Here is a 26,093-nt window from a genome sequence, read left to right as displayed (position 1 = left end):
GAACTGCCAGGAGGGACCAACAGCGTAACCAACGCAAATCTGGGTAAGGAAACACCGAAGGCAAAAGAAGACATCTGGTCATCGCTTTTGCATACAATGCAATTATCGGTAAACGCCATTCAATTTCAGTCTGATAAGATGGACTTACAACTTTCTGTCCTCAACTCGCTGTCAATATTTGTTGCCAATATTGACGGAAAGTTAGCAGAGCTGAACAACTTGGTCAAAAGAGCGCAAGCAGAAACCCAATTTACACAATCTAATTGCTCCTGCATAACAATAGTGGACAAATTGGCAACACTCCCAACGGCAATGGACAATCTCCTCTCTGACATTAGGGAGGTTGTAAAAAGTAACCGATCAACCAACCCCGTCAAGAGGAGATGCGAAATAAGCACGCCACAGCTAGAAGGAACGCAGTCACCAACGCAGAAGAGCTTAAAGACGACCCAAGATCCATACTCGACCAGGGTAACCGCAGAAGTAAAGAAGAGAACGGTCAGCAATACACAACAAAATGAAGGAACCCAAACAACTACACTAACTGCAAATATAGCGCCACTGGGTGAAAACTCACAAACTGAAGCTGCGCCGGAACATCTTCAACCAGGAAAACAGGGAAGAAAACAGAAAAGGAAGGGCAGAACTCAAAAAACAGCGGTAATACCCTGGGGTAAGGGCACTCCTAGTGAGAAAGTGATATCTGGCCTACCACAAGACAGGCTGACTGAGATGAGAGAAGACTGAGAAACAGAACACAACCAACAAGAAACCAGAAATCAGGAAGGGAGGAAAAAACCCGAAAGAAAATCGTCACAAGAAAGAAGGCTTATTACCAGCTATCCTCATAAAAGCAGGAAAGTGACATCTGACTTATCGCAAGACAGGCTGATCGAGATGTGAGACGACAAGAAAACGGAACACAACCCACAAGAAATTGGAAACCTGGATGAAAGGAAAAAACCCGAAAGAGAACCATCTCAAAAAGAAGGTTCATTTCCAGTCCCCCCCACAAAAAGGAGGAAAGACACCCTCGAGGAAGCCCTCAATGGGCAGCAACTGCAGTAAGCCCTATTGGACCAAAACTAACGAAGAAAAACGAAACGAGTGTTAAAAGATGGGCAGAAGCAAATGAGGAACATCAAGGCTCAGAGGAGGACCTTAATATTACAAACAACAGCCAGACACAAGACAAGGGGCAAAGAAGCACTACCATAATAGTCTTCCACCCGGAGTACAAATCAAGGGGTACAATAGATACTCTAAATAGGGGGAATATACTACGCCTACTGAATACAATCGACAGTCTTAAAAATATATCCTCTAGTGATCTGAAATCAGTAGAATTCATAGAAATGACGGGACACTCGGGGGTAGAAGCAACAAAAACAGTATGGGCCACAGTAGAATTCCCGGAGAGACTGCTAAAAGAACAAGCAAAATTCGACTCATGGGGAATTAAACTTCAACCATTTCTAAAACCAAGATATCCAGATCCTCTAGCCCTGGATAGCCAGCAAAAGAAAGAGAACGGGCAGCTTAATTCAAACTCAGTCCTAAGAGGGGCACGGAGTAAAACCCCTGAGAACTTAGTCCATCGAGAACAGGTCAATAAGAGACTATCTGCCAATCACAGTCCAACATCGCAAAATTGGAGTTGGCTATCCAGGACCCTAAATGTCAAAGTCAAAAATCAATGACAAAATAAACCAAAAATAGGGAACATGCCTAATGTCCTCAACCTGTGCTCCTGGAACATCAATGGCTTAGGAGACAAACTCTCGGACCCAGAACTAAACACCTACTTGCAAAGATTCGACATCATCATACTGCAAGAAACCTGGACCGACATCCCACCAGTACTGTCGGGATACAACTTAAACTCCCTGCCACCTACACAGAACTCATTGTTTGGCCATATGAAGGGAGGACTGGCTATATACAGCTCATTAAAATCCATTGGTGAAGTAGTACCCCTGGCTTACAAGCTACTTCCCCTAAATGCAATGCAAGCACTGCGAGTGACGTCTCGAGAGCAGAACAAAAAAAGAGGACATAGTCCTAATAAACTTTTACTTACACCCTAGGGAAAAAACCAAGGGAGCTCAACAGCTGAAGGAAGAACTCACAAAATTAATAACTGAGAAATCCAACAGCCTGATCATCACCAGGAATTTTAACTTAAATATGCTCAGTAATTTAGCCTCAGAGATTAACGAAGATGAAGATCCCTTTGCCTGGGAACCAAGCCACCAAGATAACACCTCGGGAGGCAGAAGCTCAAAAACAGCTAGGAGCCTACTCTCAAAATTAGAAGAGCTGGGTCTACGAGCGCTCAATGGCAGATTCTCAGGGGACCGTCCTCAAACCGCCACATTTCACAGCACTAAGGCTAGCTCCACAATCGATTTCACATTTCTCTCTCGAGGCCTGTATCAAAGGGCAAGAGATTTCCACATCGGTTCGATGGATTACAGTGACCACCTTCCCCAGGAAATCACGATTGAAGCTCCAACAATATCAAGCCCTCCCACCGCCAATAGACTAGGTTCAGAATTTTCAACAAATGAAAGGCGGATAAAGTGCAAAACTAATGACCTACAAAGCCTTTTATCTCAAGCGAAACAAGCACTAGGAGAGGCAAAATCAGCAACCACAGACTCAATCAAAAGTTGGGAGATGTTCACCAAAACTTTACGAGACAAATTCAATATAAATAAAAACGTAAGGACCGACAGAACGGTCAAAGCCCTAAAACACAAGAACCATCACAATTTTAGAAAAAATATCCAGCTAAAAAAGTTAAAGACCCAGATTAACAACACTCTCCGAAGAGCAAGGATAGATCCCGCCGCATGCCAAGTGCTTAGACAGCTAAAAGCTACTCGCAGGAAATTGATATGGCGACTTAAAAAAGAAGCTGATGAGGCCTTTTGGGGAAAACTCCTACATGACGCCAAAACAAATAACAGAGCACGGTTTTGGCAAAACATTAACAGTTTGATTAGCGAGCAAAGTCAGGGGATATAATCCTATGCCACTGAAGAGGCCTGGACAACTTTCCTTAGTGCACATCTCATCATCATCATCAAATCTTTATTTCGGCCACCAGGGCCATAAAAGAAAACACTGTTCATCATTACAAAACAATAAAGACAATTAAAATTACATTAGTACAATTTTTAAAATCGTCCAGCATTAAACTCATTTAGAAAGACTTGATGTAACGCATGCGGGTAAACCACATAGAAGTTAAAAATGTTGCCACGACAAAGACTACTGGAGGAGAGCGGTCCGTTTTCAATATTCTAAATGCGGGAGCACAGTGACTAAAACCCATGTTTTTAAGAAGGGGCCGAAGCCAATAGTTCCTTGCTCTACGGTAGGTCGGGCAGAAAAATATGATGTGGAGATCCGTTTCCTCAGGGAGTAAACATATAGGGCATTGAGCAGAGTGGTTTGAGTGTGCCCAACGTGATGTGTAGGCCCTTAGTGGCAGTGTGTTATGTCGCCATTGCATAAAAAGTTTCCTCGTTAGGGGGGGACCCATATCATCATAAATAAGCTCTAAATGGAAGGTATCTTTGAAGCCCAAAAAGTATGCTGTTTGAGAGCCCTCGCGGGCGCTTGAGATGGAAAGACTCAGGTGATACTCATAGTAGGCCTTGGAGAGAGACCCTCGTGAAATCTTTGAACATGCCTGTGCCGGATCTGACCACAATTCCGGTCTACCGAGTGCTTCACAGGTACGTTTGATGTAGGTGAACCATGGAATTGAGGTACTTTTGCACAAACGCAGAATCTCCACCAGTTCGGCTCTATATTTCCAGAGATCCTGAGACGACCAGATTTTACGCCAAAAGGTCAAGGGTTTAAGACCAAGGACCTCTGAAATTGGTCTTAGGCCCAGGTCCAGTCTAAGCGGCATAAGTGGAGTACTAGTCGGTAGTGCGGTCAGCCGTCTGAGAAAATCATTCTCCGTTGTCTGGAGTTTCTGCCCCATAGTGTGACCCCATAATTCAGCTCCATATATCACCGATGCTCTTGCTTGGGTTTTATAAATCTGCAAGCGGGGCGCGAACGGCCTATACGTTAGACCCCTCGCCATCCTTGCAATACCCCCCACAAGCTGAACGAGCTTCATATTCATCTTGGACAAGTGGGGGTCCCATGACATGGACTGGTTTAGGACCACCCCTAGGTATTCAAACGTGAATACCCGTTCAAGTCTGACTGTCCCAATAGAGGGCGGTGCTCGAGTTCTGGAGGGTGGATTGAAGATCATGTATTTCGTTTTTGTGGCATTGATCTCCAATCCACGGTCTGTACAAAAACGCACAAACCCATCTAGGACTCTCTGAAGACCCATGGGAGATTTAGAGAGCAGCAGGGTATCATCCGCAAACATAATTGCGGGAACCCTGCTGCCATCAAGCTTGGGAGCATCGGTGTTACTCAGCTGGTTGAGGAAACTTATGGCCCCGTTGACAAAGAGGCAAAAGAGAGTGGGTGCGAGAACGCACCCCTGACGAACCCCCCTGTCAACGGGGAAAGCATCAGACAGGGAACCATCCCTACCACACCTTACCCTGGCAAAATTCCCATGGTGAAGTCTCTTCAAGATTGATAATATGTCAGCCGGGACCCCTAAGTCCATTAGGACTGCCCACAGCTTGTCCCTTGGGACGAAATCAAAGGCAGCCCGTAGATCCACGAAAATCGTGAATAAACTGCCGCCCTCGAGAAGGACCGTTTTCCAGTAGATAAGGTGCAAACGGAAAATTTGGTCGGTAGTCGAGATCCCCCTCTGGAACCCTGCCTGGTATGGACTCATAATCTCATTAGCTTCGATCCAGTCCTGAAGGCGATTCAGCATGAGTCTACCAAAGATCTTCTGGGAGACATCAATTAAGCTAATAGGTCTGTAGTTGGCCGGAAGCAGAGGAGAGCCCTTCTTAAAAATTGGGACAATCTCTGCACCCAACCAAGTACCAGGGATAGCCATGCCTTCAAGGATGGCATTAAAAAGGATTGTGAGATAGGGCGCCCAAACATCCGGCTCCTGTTTGAATAGGTCACCTGGGATGCCATCCAGCCCAGGTGCCTTCCCGGATGCCAGGCCAACTACAGCCACACGCACCTCATCGACTTTAAGAGGAACCACCAGCCCTTCTTGATGTAAAGTGGAGATGGTACTATTTGGGACATCCTGTGGCGACTGATAGAGGGACTGAAAATGGTCTTGCCAGACCTTTGGTGCGATATTGGAAAGTGTGGCCGGGGCCAGCTCCTCTAAGCCGGAGTTGACACAACACCAAAATGTGCGCGAGTCAGCTCTGGCTAAGAATGTAGTCAATCTTTCCCACTTATCATGCTCCCATTCCCCTTTGGCGTTAGTAATTAGGGTTTTGTAGGCTACTCTTCTTGCCCTAATATCCTCTTTGTCCTTACCCACTTTAATGGAAAGTAAGAGGTCGGTTTTTGCCTTCCGGCAAACTTTTTATACCATAAGGGAAGGGGGCTTTTCCTGCCAAGCCTGTTTATTTTTTGAGTTAGGCATTCTGAAAGGTGTTTAACCAGATCAACATGGATCTGTCCAAGTTGCATAGAAATAATCTGGGGAGCTCCTTCTGTTCTAAGTGCCTCAAGCTTTTCAAAAATAGGAATGACCTGTGCGTAAAGTAGAGGGACCTTCTCTTGGTGTGAGACTAGATGTTCCCATTTTACTCTACGCCTGTTGTTAGCGAGAGCCAAAAGGTTCTCCTCTGCAGTCCCTAGAGTACCTCTCGGGTCCAGTCCAGGGTGGTCATAGACTAGTTCGAGGGCGTTATGATCACTGTCCTGCCTAGATAGAACGCTAAAGTCCCTTACACGTGTCCATGAAGACAGGGGGACCATGACATAGTCTATACGGGATTCGCAACCCTTTCGGTTGAATGTACATCTCGAAGGGATGTCCGACTTTAGCCTTCCATTGCAAGCTCTGAGGCCAAATTTCAGGGACAGGGAGGTGATTAGTAGAACTAAAGGGGAGCAAGCTCTTGCGGCCGGAGCCTGTGTGGGGGGAATGGACCACAGGAGATCTTCTTCCGAGGTCAGCCCCTCTAATATACCTGGAAGGGGCTCATAATGACAATTTAAATCGCCACCAATAATAAAAGGGATGTCCTCGGGAATTGTTTCCAAGACCGTCGCTAATTTTGCAATAGTGGGCGTTTCCTGTGCGATGCTCACTGGCCGTGCATAAATATTGACCAGGAGAAGATTGTAGGAATTAGGCCATTCCAGCAATACAGCTAGAATGTCTTCTGAATCGGTTGGAAAGATAGTGGCCTTACAGCCCAGATCTATAGCCACCCAGATGGCTAGACCGCCGGACGGGCGGCCCCTCCCCCCCCAGGTCGCATGTACTGAGAATGTGGCGAAGCCAGTATGTAGGACCTCTTCTCTTGCCCAGGTCTCCTGGAGGAGGCAGATATCTTTGCCCCCTATAAAGGAGCTCCAGGCCGGGTTGGACCATTTGTTGGCTAGGCCCGCGACATTCCAGGATAAAATCTTGAGGGGGAAGAGAGCAGCCGTCACGTTTTGAAATTCTGGGCTGCGTGCCTGGTCTGGGCATGGCTCCAAGTACAGATCAGAAGAAAGATTAGGGATTTCAGCATTGCTGTCCATAGCCAGATTGGGCAAGGAATAAGTAGTCCCCTTAAAACCAACTGCATTTAGATGATTAGAATGGTGCTCCTGTGCAATTAGAATATCAGAAGGCAGAGGGGAGATGGAAGAAGAAGTTTGGTGCAAGGCTACACCACCCCCCCGAGTGGGTGGTCAATCCACCATATCTAAAGGGCTAAACCTGTTGTATGTGCGTAGGTATTCGTAACAAGGGGGAACCGCAGAAGAGGGGTCCCTACTGAGCCCTTGGCCGCCCCGCTTCCCTCCCCTACCAACCAGTGCCCATCGTTCTTGCTCCTGGGCAAGCAATATATTCGGATAAAAAAATGTAAGTGGCTGGGGTTGGATCAGGGATCCCTGGGTGTTATGGGGCCAGTTGCAAATATGTGCCACCGTCCGGGGATCACGAAAGTTGATCAATACACAATCTCCCTTGGTAAGTTTGGTGGTAGACCCCAACCATGGAACCCTCCTCACCATGAGAACCTCGCTGTAAATGCCCTGGGGTAGGGGTCTATTTTGAGAGAGCCAGTGGATGACCTTATTTTTTAGGGCATCAACTGGCTCCTTGGCAAAAGGGCGAAGTTCGGGGATACCAGTTAAAACAATGATATATGGAGCAGCCTCCGGGGGCAAATGAATTGGGCCACAGCCAGTATCAGTGCCTCGTGTCCCTAATATGGGTTCAGATGTCAGCCCACAGGAGTTGGAATCAGTGGGACAAGGTGTGGGCAAAAGTTCAGGTATATGCAGAGTAGATGCGGTTTGGGTGCCTAGCTGTGTGGACTTGGGCGGAGAACGGCCTTCCTTCTCACGGGTGATTTGGGGATTGCTTACATGATGCTTCTCTGTTCTGGGTGCTTCTAGGAGTGATTGAATTCCCTTCTGAAGATTCACTAAAGAAGTTTCTACTAAAGCCAAACGGTCCAGTAGTGGCAAAAGTAGGTTCTTCAGGAGAGAACTAAGATCAGAAGTGAAATGGCCGGCCCCACACGATATTGGATTGTGTCCCAAAGATATATGGGCGGGTATATCTATGGGGTCTGACCCTGTTTCGGTTAGACTTGGTTGATTGGGTTTGATCCTCAAATTGGACTTAAGGATCTTAGACTTTTGCCCTTTGTTGATTTGTGCATTTCTTTTCCTCTTCGAGATTGCGCCCGCTCGCTCTCCCTGACTGGATAGTTTAGTTGGGGGGTTGCTACAGTGAGTGTTAATCTGTTCTAGAGTTAGAGGGGGCATTGGTGGTGGAAGGGAAGAAATGCTAAGTTCAGTTGAAGCTGAAGTATCAGAGTCAATGTCAAAAATAGGCGGGATAACTGGCTCAGGGATGCCAGAATCAGAAGCAACAGCAACTACATTGGGATCCTGCACGTGAGGTGGAGAGATAGCCTGAGCGAGGGGGCCCAATGAGGATCTTCTTACCCAGTCAACCTCCTGGGAAATGCGTCTTTCCAGGACAGTAATCTCATCGATGAGCAAAGAGCCCGCCTTGGCGAAGTACATATCTAAAGTGCCAGAGGCAGCTCCGGCGGCGAGTGCAGATTTGCTTCTGGTAGACATGGGTGCGGTCAGGTGCAGAGCCTTAGGGGCCCCTTGATTAAAGCAATAAATAACAGTAATGGGGCCCTGGGCCTGGCTCGCCCGGCCTCAAACGGCCCGCTCTTTGCCCCGGACTGCGACCCGCACGCGTCCCGCTGTCGCGGTAGTGGGCGTGCCTTATGTGGGAGGGAGGGGAGGAGCCGGGAAGAGGCGCCAGGTGCGATGTCCTAGAGCACCCTGGGCCTCGCAGTCCCAGCCGCGGGAGTCAGCCTTTTCTGGATGAAAGTCACAAGGGTCCCGATATCCCCGCTGTCCCTCCGACGATGGAAAGCTCCACAGCAGCAACCAGGTAAGAGTCCGCGCCTGCGAACGGCACCCGCGAAGCGGGGGCCGTGAGGCGTTATCAAGGGAGGATAATCAGGGGGAGGAGCCGGGAAGAGGCGCCAGGTGCGATGTCCTAGAGCACCCTGGGCCTCGCAGTCCCAGCCGCGGGAGTCAGCCTTTTCTGGATGAAAGTCACAAGGGTCCCGATATCCCCGCTGTCCCTCCAACGATGGAAAGCTCCACAGCAGCAACCAGGTAAGAGTCCGCGCCTGCGAACGGCACCCTAAACGATGCCCAAGAACCACGGAAAGATTCATACAAACCCAATAATGTCTCCGAAGCGTGGAATTCACAATACAAAGAAGTTCTCGTACACAATGAGGAATTTTCAATCACGAATGACAGATATGTAAAAAAATCTCGAAAGGGAGACGCGAGGGAGCACCAGGCCCAAATGGCATTCCCCCAGTCGTGTTTAAACAAGAGCCGGAATATTGGGCTGTCGCTCTCAAACCAATGTTTGAATAAATCTTGCAGACCTCATCAATGCCACGATCTTGGAGGGGAGCAGTTATCTCGCCAATTTTTAAAAAAGGAGACAAGAACGATCCAAGAAGTTATCGCCTTATAGCCTTACTTGATAATGAGGCAAAATACTATGCGGGCCTCTTGCTCCAGGAGTTAACATCCTGGGCGGAAGATACAACAGCAATTCCTTACAATCAAACTGGATTCCGCAAAAATATGGGGACGACTACTAACATTCTAGCCCTATCGCTTTTGATTGATTCAGCTCTTGCGGCAAAACAACCTTTATACCTGTGCTATATTGACTACAGCTCCGCCTTTGACCATGTTAATAGAAACATGTTGTGGCAAAAATTAAAGAAAATGAACATTCCATCATTGCTGTTGAACCAACTAATTCTCCTGCACAGCAATACCTGGGTTCAGGTCAAAACTAGGTGCAGGGGAATTCTTATCCAAGAAGATCCCCACAACCACAAGGGTAAAACAAGGATGTGTGCTCGCACCAACACTATTCAATCTCTTTATGGCTGAACTAGCAATCCTGCTGAACGAAAGCAACTCTCATGCACCCAAGTTAGGCGGCACTCAGCTGTCTAATTTATTCTACGCGGATTACTTGGTACTGATTAGCCGGACCCCGATAGGCTTACAGCGACTGTTAGATATCACCTCGCAATACTCTAAAACAAACAAACTCCGTATCAATCAAGAAAAAACCAAAGTCATGTGCATAACTAATAGCAAAAAGAAATCATCAACTAGTTGGTGTCTGGACTCAAGGAAGCTGGACGTTACAAGAAAATATAGATACCTGGGGGTCATCTTAGACCCCAGCGGCAGCTTCAAGCCACAATGCGAGGAGATAAAAAAGAGAGGATTAATGACAGCGGTATCCCTAAGAAACTTAAAAAATAAGATAACGGGACCAAACCTCGTTCCTTTAATAAAGGTGATACAGGCAAAACTGATCCCATCAATCACCTATGGAAGCGAAGCAATGAGAGGAAGGGACGCTAAAACGGCAGACGGAACAGTAACGAGCCATGCGCATGATCTTTGGCTTGCCAAGGTACACTTCACCTGCGCAGATTAGACTTGAATTTGGGCTGGTAAAGGAAGAGCTGGCACGTAAAGGTGTATACTTAAAAAGCTGGTACAAAATAAGCAGGGGGGAAGCAAACACACTCAACGCTCTCCTTTGGAAGGAACTGCAAACCAAAGAAAATTGCCCCGCAAGGCTCTTCTTGGAGGACGCAATAAAACATCTGGGGGTGCGTCAACTGTGGGATCTACAAGGGCCTCTTGCGGGTTTTAAAAAAGCAGTAAACAACAGCGTTAGAAAAGAATCTCTCCTGCAGGACAAAGCTTTATTGACGGAGCGAGCTCATGGGTGGCTAACCATACAATCTTACTCCAAGCTTAGGCCACAATTATATCTTCAGACTAGCTTTGCCAAAAAAACAAAAGAGAAATTTCTGAAATATCGCCTAGGACTTTTGCCTTCTGCAGACCATATGGCCCCTTGGCTACGTCCCTCAATGCCAGCAAAGTGCCGTCTTTGTGGGAATGACGAAGATAACATCATACACCTTATTACCATCTGTAAGGAGCTGTTGCAAGACCGCCGGAACCTTCTGAGACCACTATTTAACAAAAAACGAATTAGGTCATGCAGCCAAGCTGTCCTGGCATGCTTTTCGGGTGACGAAGTTCAACTGAGCTGCCGATTAGTAAAATATATTGAAGCTGCAGAAGTCCGCCTTAATAAAAAGAAAGAATAAACCGAAACAGCTAAATTGATGGAACCCAGTGCATCACTTGCATCCTTAGAGCTAAAATACTCGTATAATAATGGGGGCACAATTGGCATCTAGGAGCCCACTGGAACTTAATGCCACAAAGAATAAGCATATGGGGATGAGAATGTCTTGCTACCCATCCGGACTACGAACTGCAACAACTAAATGCATCTTATAGAGGAAAGCAGGCCAGCTCAATTATGTAAAGCTCCTCAATGGTAAAGATAGAACTGATCTAGCAGTGGGCTAATCTCCCTTCCCGCTATGGTTTTATAGTTTTAGGCTTAGTAATCGTTTTTTAATTTTAGCCTTTTATATCTTACCACAGTATTAATATAATCTTCTATGCTGCTACAGACACACGAAACCGTTTTTATTGATGTTGGTTTGTAATGGTTTTTATTAACTGTACAATAAAGTATTACCTTACCTTACGTTCACTGGGGGGTTTGCTTGCAGCGCGTGTTTCTTGCTGCTGTGGGTGGGAGGGGTGGTTGGGGATCAATGTTGTATTGTATTGGCATTGAATGGAAGGATACAGTGGACACAGCTTTGTGTAACTCATTTTTTCTAACTTGTGTGGTGGGCTCTATGGCTGAAGGGTGCGGGCATGGCCAATCCACAACGGTCTAATATTTCCTGGATTAGCTGGAATGTGCGGGGACTTAACGCCAAGAAAGTACGTCAGGTACTGTCTTATTTAGACTGGCATCATATCCACATGGCCCTGTTGCAAGAGACACATCTCACTAAACAAACAGTCTCGCAGGTTGCCACTAGGTGGGCGGGGGTACGGCTGGCTGCCTCATATTCCTCGTATGCGCTAGGAGTTATGATCCTTGTAAGGAGGGGTGTTCCATTTGTGCCAACACATGTGGATGAGTATGGCGATGGGCGCTTTATAATAGTACAAGGTACGCTTTATAACACAAAACTGACTATTGTGAATTTGTATGGTCCTAATATGGACGATCCCGCCTTTTTTTGATAAAATATGGTGTAAACTCTGTAAATTATCTCCTGCGGCGGTTAGATGTGGGGGTGACCTCAACGTAGTTTTAGATCCTGCATTGGATCGGGTGTCCGCGACAGTTCATCCCCCCCCCCCCCCCCCGACTAGCTGCTAAAGCTGTACAGGATGGGATGTGGTCATTGGGGCTTACGGAAATCTGGCGCCTAAGGCACCCGCACACTAAAGAGGGCACGTGTCACTCATATGCGTGACAGTCCTGGTCCCGCTTAGACTACTGGCTAGGCACGCAAGAAATCTGCACATGGGCTACGATGATAAGACATCTGCCTCGAACGCTGTCGGATCACTCGCCGGTAGCTCTGGACAGGACTTTTCCATCTCACGTTCCTCCTCCCTTTCAGTGGCACTTACAATCGTCCTCATTACTAGACCAGGTTTTTAGAGAGGGGGTCCGGGAGGCTGTTTCTGATTATTTCCCATTCAATGCAGGGTCCGTTCAGACTATGGAGACATTGTGGGAAGCGTTTAAAGTAACCATTCGGGGGACATGTATCAGTCTTCAGGCCGGGGTATTAAAATCGTTACGTCGCTCTATGACTATGCTGGAGGGTGAATTGGGTGATTTGGAACGCAAATATGGTGACCGGGCAGACCCCAGTACGTTAGCGCTCATTAAGAAAAAAATAGTGGAGTACAATGAAATAGCTGATAAGGAAATAAACCACCTGTCACGCCGGTGTAAGGCACGTTATTATGGGGAGGGAGGCCAGCCGGGCCGAACGTTAGCTAGCCGTATCCTGGAACCCAAGAATAAGGCGCACATGATCCAAGCAATCACTACTGCTACTGGCACACACTATGACACGCCGACTATTCTGCATACCTTTATGGACTATTATACCGGGATGTATGCCCACAAACCCACAGCCGATGCGGCCGAGCTCGAGCAATATCTTGAGGACATCGCTTTGGTATGGCTGTCGCGTAGACCACAAGATTTCCTGATGCACCCTCTCACATTGGATGAAGTGCGCGATGCTATAGCCGCTTTGCCCAATGGGAAAGCTGCAGGCACTGACGGATTGCCAGCTGAGTTTTATAAAGAATATGTTGAACAGTTGGCCCCATGTCTCCTGCAGTTATATGAAGAGGCATACGACGCCCAGTGCTTGCCGCCCACCATGCGTGAGGCACTAGTGGTTGCGCTCAAAGCCGGAGAAGGCGCCAGACAGTTGCGAATCTTACCGTCCCTTATCTCTCATACATGGATGTTAAAATTTTAGCGAAAGCGTTAGCCACCTGGCTTCAATTACTCCTTCCCGTTATGGTCCTTCCAGATCAATCAGGATTTGTCCCCACTCAATCTACGTCACACAATTTACGTATAATTTTTGCAGTTATGCATGTACTGGAGCCCAAGTTGCCAGCGGTAGCAGTCCTGCTAGACGCTGCGAAAGCGTTTGATTCGATATCCTGGTCCTATATGATCACGGTCCAGCATCGCATGGGTGTTCCATTTGCCTTCACGAATTGGATTAAATTTTTTATACCAATCCAGTGGCCTGGGTTAGGATTAATGGGCAACTATCGGAGACGATTCCTATCCAGCGGGGTACGTGGCAGGGATGCCCATTATCCTCCCTGTTATTTGCTCTTGTGCTAGAGCCCCTGGCTTGTATCTTACGACAGCGTCATGCTCAGACAGCCTTGCGGTTTTTGCAACGCCCGCTTGCAGTCTCCATGTATGCGGACGACATGGTGTTGTATGTCCGGGAGCCGGCGAGGTTTCTTGCGCAGCTTATCCGGGAATATGTTTGGTTTGAACTATTCTCGGGCCTGGGCATCAACTGGTCCAAGTCAACCATATCGCCACTCACGGAGAGCACGCAGCAATTTGACGTAGACTATCCCTTAACGTGGTGTTCAGATGCTGTAAAATATTTAGGAATTTGGCTGTGTAGGGACCCGCAAGCCGTAATACAGTCTAACTTTGGCACAGCCATCGTGCGGCTTGAGGGGCAGGTAAACCGGTGGATTAAGTTGCCGCTGTCGTTCGCGGATCGGATATCGCTGATGAAAATGGTAGTTCTCCCGTGATTTTTGTACCTTTTTTTAAACATCCCGGTGCACCTAACGTGACACTTTTTTGACAGGCTTTGCTCCCTCCTGGTCACACTAGCCTGGGGAGGTAAAAAACCTCGTCTTAAGTGGGAGATTCTAACTCTCCCATATGATCAAGGTGGCTTCTCAGTGCCTGACTTTCACCTTTATTATCTTTGCGCCCAGGCGCACTATGCCTATTATTGGCAACAAGATCCAGCTTATATTCCACATGTGGCGGTAGAGGCCGGTGCTGTTCACCCCATACCGCTTAAGGCAATGATAGTAAACAAATATACAGTATTTGAAAAGGGGGAAGTTGATATTATACAAACTACGGCTAAGGCCTGGCGTGAACTCTGTCAGCGAGCGCATAAATTGCCGTTATATGCACCCGGCATGCCACTCCTCCACCACCCAGACCTCTAGGTCACTAGTGAAGCTGGCATGCAACAGACCCTCAAAGACATGGAGTTGATCACAATGGCGGATGTGTTCCCGAGTGGCCAGTTCAGACCCCTGGACCACATAAGCACCCGAGGCAATGTCTCCGCCATGCATCTCTTTGCCTTTACTAGATTACGCTCTGCGATGCGTGCACTTTACCCCACTTTCCCTACGGAACCTCCGACCCTGGAGGCGCTGTAATTACTATACACCACTACCTCTAGGGCCAGGTTAGTCACCAGACTTTACAAACCATCACAGAAGGATGTACCAACTGGGGAGTCAGCTGCGTTGGCCAGATGGAATGCCATACTGCCCTCTCTGAGAATGATTGGTTAGATAGCTGCCGTCTAACGAGTCAACTGACGGCCAATGGTAATCTAAGATTAGTACACGATAAATACCTGCATCAGCTATATTACACACCGGCACAACTTCATCGGTAAGGGCTGCAGCCGGCTGACACTTGCAAACGCTGTGGTACCCCGGGGGCTGACTTCTATCATCTAGCATGGGCATGTCCCAAAATCAATGAATACTGGAGCTCAATTTCTAGAAATCTTGGTCTGATGGTTGAGGAAGTTGTTGAGTGTAACCCAAAAGTGTGTGCGCTGGGGGTTGGCGCTAAGGTGAAGCCATCCAACAAAAAATTTGTTTCCATAGCACTGCTAATATCTAAGCGTAGGATTTCCCTGTGCTAGGGAAGTATGGCTGTACCCACCATTAAGCTATGGTTCCAGGATCTGACCTACTGCCGAGATCAGTTCACATACTATGCAGAGGAACTGCCAACCAAGTCCAAGCCGCGGGATGTATGGGGCCCGCTCACGTCTTACCTGTTGAAAATCACTGACATTTGAGGCCCGAAAGCTGTTCATTCGATTACCTTGCATGTATTCACCCTGCACTGTACTTTATATGATTGTCAGGTCTGTGGTTCCTAACGCCCTGGATGTTGTACCATACCGCACTATGAGTTACGTAATACATGTGTATGTAACATGCATACTATATCAATGCCACACCTTGAGTGATTGTATACTGTTTGCTACTGTTTTTGTATGGAAAGCGAAAAAGCATAAATAAAAAAATTAATAAAAAAACAATTGCAGCTTCCTTGTACTATTAAAAGTTTAAAAAAAAGAATACTTGCCTTTACAATTAATATTAATCACCACTTCCCCCAGTTTACTGTTTTCCAGAAGTCTTCGAACATCATCAACATGGCCATTCCTTGCATCATAGAGAAGCCGCTCCTCTGCCTCACTGCTCATTTCTAAACAAAGTATGATGAAAAGGAAGTATATATTAACAGCAGTCACAAAATTGGTTTAGCAGACAATGAGGCTCACATTTTAAGTAACACAAGAGGGACTTGAGCATACAGACCAATAGTATGCTTGCCACAAAACTACCAACTTGCTTCCAGGATCACCATTTTCAACATGAGTTTATTCAGCGGTGTAATGTACAAATCTAAGTAATCTAAGAAGCATTTATTATATGTTGAAACACCAAAGTACATATTAAGCAATCACGTACTGACTCGGTCCTTTCACTCCAGCAACTCCTTCAATGTTCTGCAGAAAAGGATCTAGAATGGAGGGGGAAGCAGCTGATGGAATAGAAGAGGCCTTACAAAAATAAAAATATCAGCAGAACAGTATTCACCTACAAACTTAATACAAGTTACACAGAATAAATTAAATACAACATTAAGTATAACACATCTTCCCTCTTAAAACAAAACATTGTAAGGCCTACTCATGTCACACACAAAGTCTGGCACATACCCTTCTATTACGACCTTACAGTTCCTTCCTTTTCTCATTCGCAATACTATCTGAACCCTCGTTGCGAGCAGGATCACCATCACTGACTGCTACATTCTGTGCATCCATTTCTGTGTCTCCCTCAGTCATATCCACCACTGCCTCCCCATTATTACTGTCCACTTGTTCATAGTGATCTTCATTTCAACACTCGTCTCTAGATTAATATTCTCGTTGACATATTCAGAAAATGACTTCACTGAAACTCCCAAACCTCTCTTTTATATACCACGCTCTCCTTTCAGAACAGCAATTCTTCTGAGGTTCCATACTCTTCCATCACGGAGTATTGCATAACACTTCTGTCACTTGGAGAGGATCAGAGAATTGGCGCTCACATTTTTTTGGGCTTACATGGAATTTTAGCCTTCACCCAGTCACACTCACAACTTTTTGCATTCTCTGAACCCCTCTTGCAATCAAATGTTTCCTTATACGTTCTATGCTTAATGGCAATTCTTCTTCTCACTTCTTCCATAGGCATGTTAAATTCATAATTCTGTAATAACCACTTAGGGTTGCACTTGGCTCTTGCACGTCTACCCATCATCACCTCAAAGGGAAGCACCTCCAAACCTTCCTGAATGATGGCCCTATAAGTGCATACAGTTTTGTAGACTTGATTCTCCCAATCTACACCACTCCAAGTTGCCATTTGTATGGCACTTTTCACAACTCTGTTAAACCTCTCAATCATACCGTTTCCGCAGGAATTGTATAAATAATTAGTTCTATGCTTCACCCCCCTGCTTTTCAAAATAATTTTTAGCCATATTTGACTGAATTCGACACCATTATCACTAATTATTTGGGCTGGTAATCCTTCATCCATAAACGTTTTGTCAATAAGCTTTAGCACTTCCACTGACTATCTTCTCGGCCACTTTGATCACTGGACACCTTGAGAGTATATCAATCATGGCAATTATATACTTGGAAGGTGAGCCAATGGGACCCATGATATTCGCTGCAACAGTGTGCCAAGGTTATTCAGGTATGATAAATAAATGTGGGGTTTACACAAACACACACATATATATATATATATTATATAGTAAACAACTATTCCAAATATATATTAAAAATATATATTTTACATAAGTTTTTTTATTCTTTAATTGTACTACTATAAAAAAGCATATATATATATATATATATATACATATATATACACACACACACATATACAAAAAACCAAAATATATTAAGTTCAAAAATATTAAAATGACCAAACAAATGAAAATAAAAAATAAACATTCACAAAAACATAATAAAAGTTTTCAAAACACAAAAATATTTTTACAAATGTTGTATTTGAGTCTGGGAATAATAAATATATTATTCCCATTCCAGTTTATGCAACAGTATAGAAAATGTAGGATTTCAGAATAGTGAAATACATTATTCCCACTCCAAACAGCACAACAGTAGGAAAAGTCTTGGACTTCAGACAGACTCATTTATTATTCCCACTCCAATCTGTGCAACAGTAGGGAAAGCAGTGGACTTCAGAGGGGTTAAATTTACTATTCCCACTCCAGTCTAAGCAACAGTAGGTAAACTAAAATATAAAACTCTTAAGATAAACATGAATTAACATAAAACAAATACATACAAATTTACAAACAATGTAATAATTAATTTTCAATTACAAATACTGGTTATTACTCAATTAACTTGGCACCCTATACAACTACAAACCTAACAACCCACACCTAAAATATACCTAAAATAAATAACACAATTTACATAATTGATAATCAATTACACAATTAATTGTTAGTTATTACTTAACTTCCCACCTCTACAAACCCAGGAGCCCAAACCCAAGATAGAACTAAAATATATAATTGATACACAATTTAAAGATTTATTAATCAATATAAAATTATACATTATTTTTATTTAAATTCCCACCCTATACTCCAACAAACCTAGCAAACCGTAACTAAAATATAACTAAAATAAATCAGTATTACATAATGTACATAATTAGTAATCAATTCAATAGGTCGTTAACTATTACTTATCTTCCCCAAACTATACCCCTACAAACCTAGCAGCGCTGACCTAAAATATATTACAGTTTCCATAATGAAAGATCAATTAAATTATAAATAAAAAATAGTCAATTACCAAATTAACTTTCCACCCTATACCTTTACAAACAAAGCAACCCACACCTAAATTATAAGAAAATAAATCAGTATTACATAATTACCATCAACCACATGCTTACTTAAAAATTAATTTATTTCAGTTAATACTTAACTTCCCGCTCTATCCCCCTACAAACACAACAACCCACTACAGCATTTTAAATTACAATTAGCAATTAAATACAAATCTCTAAATCACTTAAAATCACAAAGAATATTTAAAAACAATTAATTATACAAATAATAACATAAAATGATATGAACTTAAACATAAAAATAATTTAAAAAAATATTTTACAACTATATTATTGAAAACAATATGAACTTTGATATTTTTAACAGCAAACTTACTAACCTGAAGAAACAATATTCTTGACAACAATATTTCTGCATCTCACTATTTCTGCATCACAAAATTTTCTATCCGATATTTCTTTCTCCCGATATTCACAACCCGATATTTTGTCCAAATATTGCTTGTGCTCCATTGCAGTTGGCCTAAATTTGAACCTTTGTCCCGGTCCTGCGTGATCAGATAACCATAGTTGGTGCTTTGTGCATTTAAGTACTATATTTAACTACATCTTTAACACTGCAGATCTCCAGTTCCAATTGATTTTGGTCATTGTGGCGTCAAATTACTTATTACATTTTATCTATTTTTCTAAATTGGTGTGGGGTTTTTCTGATATTGCTTTTTCACTTTATTACTGTTTGAAGTGCTGCATAAATACTTTGCGCATCGCCTCGAAGTTAAGCCTGACTGCTTTTGTGCCAAGCTACTAGGTTAATTTGGGGTTTGCCTGCGTTTCACCGCGAGAAGAACTGTGGTTACTGTTTGAGTAGGGGTTCATCCCCCTCAGCCAGTAATCTACTTTCCTACCCCAGGTCTCTAATTTTACCCCATTATTATATTATTCTGCATTTGAAGGCCTACATAAGAAATTACTTCTATGTAATTCAATGAAATTATTGTTGTATCTGAATTTACTTTTTATGCATTGTACCTTGTGAATTTTTGTGATAAACCTTTATGGTTTTAATAAATTCTAACTTTGGGTGGTGGCCAAGATGGCGAACAGGCAAGACATGCTACACGCCCCTCTGCCCGCAGTTCCTGGACAGCAAACACGGAGCCTTGAATGAGTCGACAGACTGGGCAACTAAAGAGGGAGACTGTAAGAACTCCCTATCAGCACTCTGGGGCTCCGAGCGACCGCACTACCCAAAAAGGAGCTGTAGGGATGGCGCAACGTGGCAAGATGGTGGCCACAATCTGGAGGCGGGCCTGCTCGGACCAAGGCAGTAGATTTGCATTTGCCACCGCAAACAAGAAGCTGCCCCCACCCCAGGCGGGGCCTTGGCACCAGAGAGATGCAGACCAGACGCAGAGAGAGAGGAGTGGGCCTGCTTTCACTTGAGAACGAAGCAAAGTGCAGGCCATACAGCGTCTGTGATGCAGCTTTGGAAGCCCACATGGCTCCTTGCACTGCAACTGCAGCGGATGCACTCTGGACATGAAGTCAGCCTGTGGAAATCGCAAATAATCTCTGTTAGCATAAGGTGAAACCATCTTGTTTGTGGCATCCATTTTGTCAGCTATGTAATTCTTCCATCATCTGCTGCTAGTCTTTTTCCCTGCCTGTGCTGTCTATTTTAGTTAACTTTCTGACTCAGCTAAAAGTAATATGCATGCTAAAGAGTTTGTAGCTGCCGGAAACACCTGGTCTCAGACTCAACTGTCAACCTCTTAGTGCTGCCATAAGCACTCCTGCTCCCCCTCCCACTTTGCTGACTAAGTGATTTCCCATTTGCCCATGTTAGTCGGTAGTTATTCCTGTGTAGGCCTGTACCTTCTATTTGTAACTACGTGCTTACCAGTGCAGAAAACTTAGTATAAAAGGCCTATGGTCTGTGTATTCAAGCCACTACCTCCTGGAACACTTGAGAGTGAGACCACGTCCATACAACACCCTCGAGTGAATAAACTGGTTATTTGATACTACAGCTTCCGTGCCAATCTCCATTTTGTTGGTCTAAGGACCCGAGGACAGATAAGTGGGAACCCCTGCACTGGTGGGCCCCTAAAAAGGCTAATTTCCACAGTTTGGCGCCAGACTCCTGGGGCTCATCGGAGACGCAGGAGTGGTCTTGACGGAGGACAGGAATTTTACTGAGGAGGTGCCCTGCATGAGGAGACCCTTTGTCTTTGCAGACCAAAGTGCTTTTCCGGTTTTCCCGATCTGATCCTCCAGTTGGTGGCCAGTCCAGACTGAGATCTCTTTTGGCGTAAGTTTTGCAGTGACCATTGGGTCGACCCAGAGCTTGGCAGGTGGAGGTTAGAGACTTTGGTTTGGTAAGGTCGCTGAAGCCACACTCTTGTTTTGGATTTGCTTGGCCAAGATTCTGGTTTTGTTTATTTATTGCAGTAAATTAAGGCAGGTAACAATGAGATTCTCTACTTTTGATATATTTGGGATAAGTACTATTTTATTATAATATTTTACTATAATATTTTTGGCATGCCTGCTTCTAGCACACTCGTAGAATGTGTTGCTGTATTGGAAGTACCAATATGGATCTTGAAAGTAGTCAGCCGGCTCCCCTAGAGGGGACACCTAATAGGTTTATGTATATTAAATATGGTATTTCTTCCATAATGTATAGTACACTGTGGAACAAATATACGAAAAGGGATCCCGATATCCGATGGCCAGTGAATGGGTCATTTGATTTTAAAAAGATTCAGTATGTTTTGCAGGGTCTGTTTAAACGAAAGAGTCCACAAGATAGGTTTGATTGTGTACGAGTGTGGGAGAAAGAAGTGAATGAGAGAGTGAGGAGAGAGGAAGCTATAGCAGAAAAAGAACAGCACAAATCGATTTATGAAAAAGCATTGGAATTGAAAAATAAAGAAAAGAAATAAATAAAAGAGAAAGAAGATAGGGAGCGTCAAGATGAGTCTATTTTGTTCGACAGACCTCAGCCCCCGTATAAATTCCCTAGTGCCCCTGAGAATGAAGGTTCTGATGAGGAGCATTTTTCTTCAGAAGAAAAAGATAAGGAAGTCAGGCGGACAACTCGCTCTACTTTAACTACTGACCGCAAGGCCACTCTTAGATCCGCTGCCTGTAAAGCAGCTTGTGGGAGTGCCTCCGCTCCAGAAATCATAGCAAATGGTTCAGCAATGGACAGATTTAGAGCAGTTATATTTTGTAGAGTCGTTTACTTGGGAAGTAATACTCAGTTTTAGACAACATTCCGGTGCTCTAGAGCCCTCTGATATAAATTCGGATTATAAACAGTTAAGTGATGGCACCTTTCTTTTTTCACAGGTGTCCGATCTAATTAGGCGAGTGGTTAAATTGCGAGTTGACGCATTCAGTCTATGAGAAGAGAAAAAGGCAGCTGGTAAAGCTACAGCTGAGCAAACAGTTCAGAGCCCAGCGCTGCAAGAAGAAGTTACAGGGACAGATAAAGACACTAGTAATCTTGTAGTTACTGTGAAACCGATGCGTGAAGCTGCACTCTAAAGGAAGCGGGAACAAGTGACGATAAAACTTCAGATAATGCGAAGGGATATTTTATTTATAATTGGGTCTATACCCCTTGGAGTAGAGCAGACGTTATGGCTCTTAAAGCTGCTTTGCCTGATCCGTGCAAAAATCCAGCCGCTTTTTATGAAGAAGTAAAAGGAGCTATTAGCTCCTGCACTATGACGTTGCCTGATATCAACATGTTTTTTGGACTTATTTTACCCCCCGATATGTGGAGATCAATTCGGAAGGTAGACGATAATGTAGCTTATGGTGATACTTGGGTGCATTTAGAGGAAAAAGATGCTGGTAGAGAGCCTGCGCAGAAACCACAACAAGTGATATTAGATCTTCCCAAAGCCATTGTAACTAAGTTGAAAACTCGTATACCCCCTAAGAAAATAGATTGGACTACATTAGCGTCTTGTAAGTAGAAAGTGGAGGAGTCCGTTTCTGATTTCTTTACACGATTCGATGAGACATTCCATGACTTTAGTGGGCAGTCGTTGACAGATGACAAGAGTAAGCCTCCTGTTCGTCGACAAATTTGTCCCCAACATGTTGCCAGAAATAGCTAGTTGCCTAAAGGCCAGCGAGAGTTCATGGACTAAGTCTTCCCCTGTCTCTCTTTTGACTATGGCCCAGTATTATGAGCGTCAGGAATCGGAAGCAAAAGGCAAGGAGGATAAAAAGGTTAAGGATTTAAAAATGAAAGTTATGTTGGCTCAAGTCTATGGTCCCTCATTTAGAGGCGGTGGTAGAGGTGGACGTGCGATATTTCAACCTGGTGTACCCCCTTTCTCTCGAGCAACTTTGTCTTCTGATCAGTGTGCGTATTGTTAAGAGATTGGACATTGGTGTTCCGAGTGCCCCCATTTGCGAGGTCAGCAGTATAAGCGGGGTAGAGGAAGTATGAGAGGCTGCCCGGGTAACACAGGAAATGGGGGAGGCATGGATGATCGTACCAGAATTGAGGCAGTTGAAAACAATCCTAATTCTTTTAATACCTTTGATAGGCGAAACCAATACCAAATGTCTGATTATTCGGCTGATGGTCCTAAGGATTCTGATTATGCATAGGAATGCCTATGATGGGGTCAGGAACTGGTTGAGGTCCCAGTAGATCAAAGGGGTCCCTATGTTGATGCAAACGTCTAGAGTTCTACTGATCGCTTTCTGGTTGATACAGGAGCTACTCGTAGTGATCTATCTATAAACAATTGGTTCCTAGGGCTCCCCTGTCTGGCACAACGATAACATTGATAGGATTCGATGGGACACCTTCCCTTAGCCCACTGTCACAGCCACTTGCTTGACAGTCTTGAAAAATTCACTGGAATATGTTCATTTTTGCTTTCCCCTAACACGCCGGATAACATCGTGGGTATCGATATGCTTAAACATTTTCGGGCTACAATACGTTGTTTCCCAGAAGGTGTGCGTGTCATTTTAAACGATAACTATCCAATGGTTGAGAGGTCTTGCCTTATTAAAAAGGATATTGCTTTGGCATCGCTACCTAGTACCTTGTGGGCTACATCAGATACCGATGTGGGTCAAATGGTTATCCCAACAGTACATATTCAACTGAATGAAGGTGCTTCGCTGCCCAGATTGCCCCAATATAAAATCTCTCGAGAAGGTGAAGAAGCATTGATACATATTGTTCAGGATTTGATCAGAGTGGGGGTTGTGGAAGAAGTTCCTTAAAATACCTGTAATAGCCCTATTCATCCCATTTTGAAAAAAGACACCGATTCTAAAATTGATAAGATTTATCATTGACTTGAGAGAGGTCAACATGATAGTAGTGCCCCAATATCCGGTAGTGTGACATCACAACACTTCCTACTATGGCTCCTACTACTGCAACTATATTCCGTGTGATCGATTTGAAGAAGGCTTTCTTCTCGATACCTATTCATCCTGACAGCCGTTCTTTGTTCAGCTTCACTTTGAATAATCTCTCATTCAGATTTTGTAGAGCTCCACAAGAGTATACAGAGAGTCCTATTATTTATAGCCAGGCACTGAAAAGGCAGCTTGATTCTTTCCCTGTGCCAAAAGGGGTGGCTCTTATTCAATATGTCGATGACATCTTGTTGGCTGCTGATATCCCTGAACATTGTGAAAAAGGAACACTTATTGCTATCATTTCTTGCTTCTCATCATCACACAGTCTCACAGAAGAAATTGCAATATAGTAGACAACAGGGTACCTACTTAGGTCACGTCTTGTCTAAGGAGGGACGTGCACTCACACCAGACCGCATTCAAGCTATTTTAGACACGCCTGTGCTTCGTACTCCGAAGGATGTCCGTGCACTGATTTGTCTTACTTCTTTCTGTAGGCAGTGGATCCCTAGCTTTTCCTATATTGTTAAGCCCTTGTTAGCCCTTTTGACAAGTCACTCCGATGCCCCTCCCATGGACTACTGAATGCCAGAATGCTTTTCAAGAGTTACGTCAAGCTCTTTGTTCTGCACCAGTATTAGGAACAGGCCTTCACACTATGTACACGAGAGGGACAGTTGCGCTCTCTCAGTTTTAACCTAGATACACAGTGATAAGCAGCGTCCTTGTGCATATTTCTCAGCTGTCCTTGATCCAGTCGCTCGTGCGTTGCCTGGGTGTTTTCGAGCGGAAGCGGCAACAGCTGTGTCCATACGTCAAAGTGAGGAAATAGTCTTGTCACATAGATTGCTTGTGCTAGTGCCCCATTCAGTTGACGCCCTTTCAAATCAAACGAAAACACAACATTTGACTAGTGCTCGCTTGACAGGATATGATTTGACACTTTTGGCCCCTCATATCACACTGAAAAGATGTTTGACTCTGAATCCTGCTACACTATTGCCATTTCCAGCTACTCAGTCCCAGCCACAAGAGTCATGATTGTATATCCCTTACTGAAGAACAAACAAAGGGTCGTGTTGACCTACAAGATACGTCCCTTTCTAGTGTTGATGGGGAATTGTGGGTCGACGGGCCTGCTTGAAATTGCCCGACGGCACGACATCTGCTGCCTACGCAATTACAACACATCAGACAGTAGTTGACAGCTGGTATTTCACAGAAGTCAGCTCAGGCAGCTGAGTTGATAGCACAAACAAGAGCATGTGTGCTTAGTACTGATCTACTTGTTAACATCTATACAGATAGCCGATATACTTCACATGGGACACAAATAGTGCATGAGGAATTAGTATACAATCTCCTTACTGCATTGACATATCCTAAGAAAGTAGCAATTGTCAAGTGTAGCGCACACAAGAAAGTGATTGATAAAATAGAGCAAGGCAATGCCTTTGCGGATCACACAGCCCGTGAGACTGCAATGCAACGAAGTACTACATCTATGTATGCCGTCAAGTTACAAGCTGAACGTTGGCATGATGCCAGGCAATAAGTACTGGACATTGAACGATCTGCTTAGGTTGATGAAATAGACCAATGGTCTAAGGAGGGAACATTGGATGGTGAGGGCTGTTGGAGGAATATAGAAATGACAAAATGGAAGTTACCCACAGCCTATTTACATCCTATGATTCACATGGCACATGGGCCGGCACATGTTGGAGCGTCCTCAATGACGATGCAACTTCTGCAAGTTTGGGATAATCCAGTTATTGCCGGCACTGCTAAAAAGATAGTCCAGTCTTGTTTGATTTGTCTCCAGTATAATTCTGGAAAGGGAACACGAACTCCAACAGGAGGGTTTGCAATACCTACTGCACATTTTGAGGTTCCGCAAATGGATTAAATCCAGCTTGCACGCTGTAATAATCTGAAATATGTTCTAGTGGTGGTCTGTGCCTTCAGTAAGTGGATAGAGGCATAACCCACGAAAGATAATACAGCTCTCACTACAGCAAAGGTGCTCCTAAAAGAGTTTTCCCTAGATTTGGCATTTGTCGAGTTTTGTGGAGTGACAACGGACCCCATTTTATTGGGTTGTTGAGTATCTCATGAAAGGCTTGGGAATCAAGAAGACGTTCCATGCTGCTTTTCACCCACAATCAGCAGGACTAGTGGAACGATACAAATCTACCCTTAAGCTAAAGTTCGCCAAAATACAGGCTTCCACATTTTTTAAATGGCCTGATGCACTGCCCCTAGCTTTGTTATCTATTAGATTGATACCACATACACGATCTGGCCTCACACCGTATGAGGAA

The 26,093-nt window shown here is 44.5% G+C and overlaps 1 protein-coding gene across 2 annotated transcripts in view; it reads right to left on the bottom strand.

The window, feature by feature from the left end:
• Nucleotides 1-26,093, bottom strand: part of OSBPL1A (oxysterol binding protein like 1A) — a 1,951,189-nt gene that overhangs the window by 1,840,055 nt on the left and 85,041 nt on the right. For both annotated transcript variants that reach the window (XM_085605749.1, XM_085605748.1), the window contains exon 2: nt 15,538-15,664. In XM_085605749.1, the coding sequence (XP_085461875.1) occupies nt 15,538-15,662 (125 nt within the window). In that variant the 5' untranslated portion in view covers nt 15,663-15,664. The remainder of the gene's footprint in view (nt 1-15,537; nt 15,665-26,093) is intronic.

This window comes from Triturus cristatus, chromosome 5_1 (assembly GCF_964204655.1).
Source record: "Triturus cristatus chromosome 5_1, aTriCri1.1, whole genome shotgun sequence".
Taxonomy (NCBI): domain Eukaryota; kingdom Metazoa; phylum Chordata; class Amphibia; order Caudata; family Salamandridae; genus Triturus; species Triturus cristatus.
The sequence above is the reverse complement of the archived record's forward strand: the minus strand, read 5'-3'. Positions and strand labels throughout refer to the sequence as shown.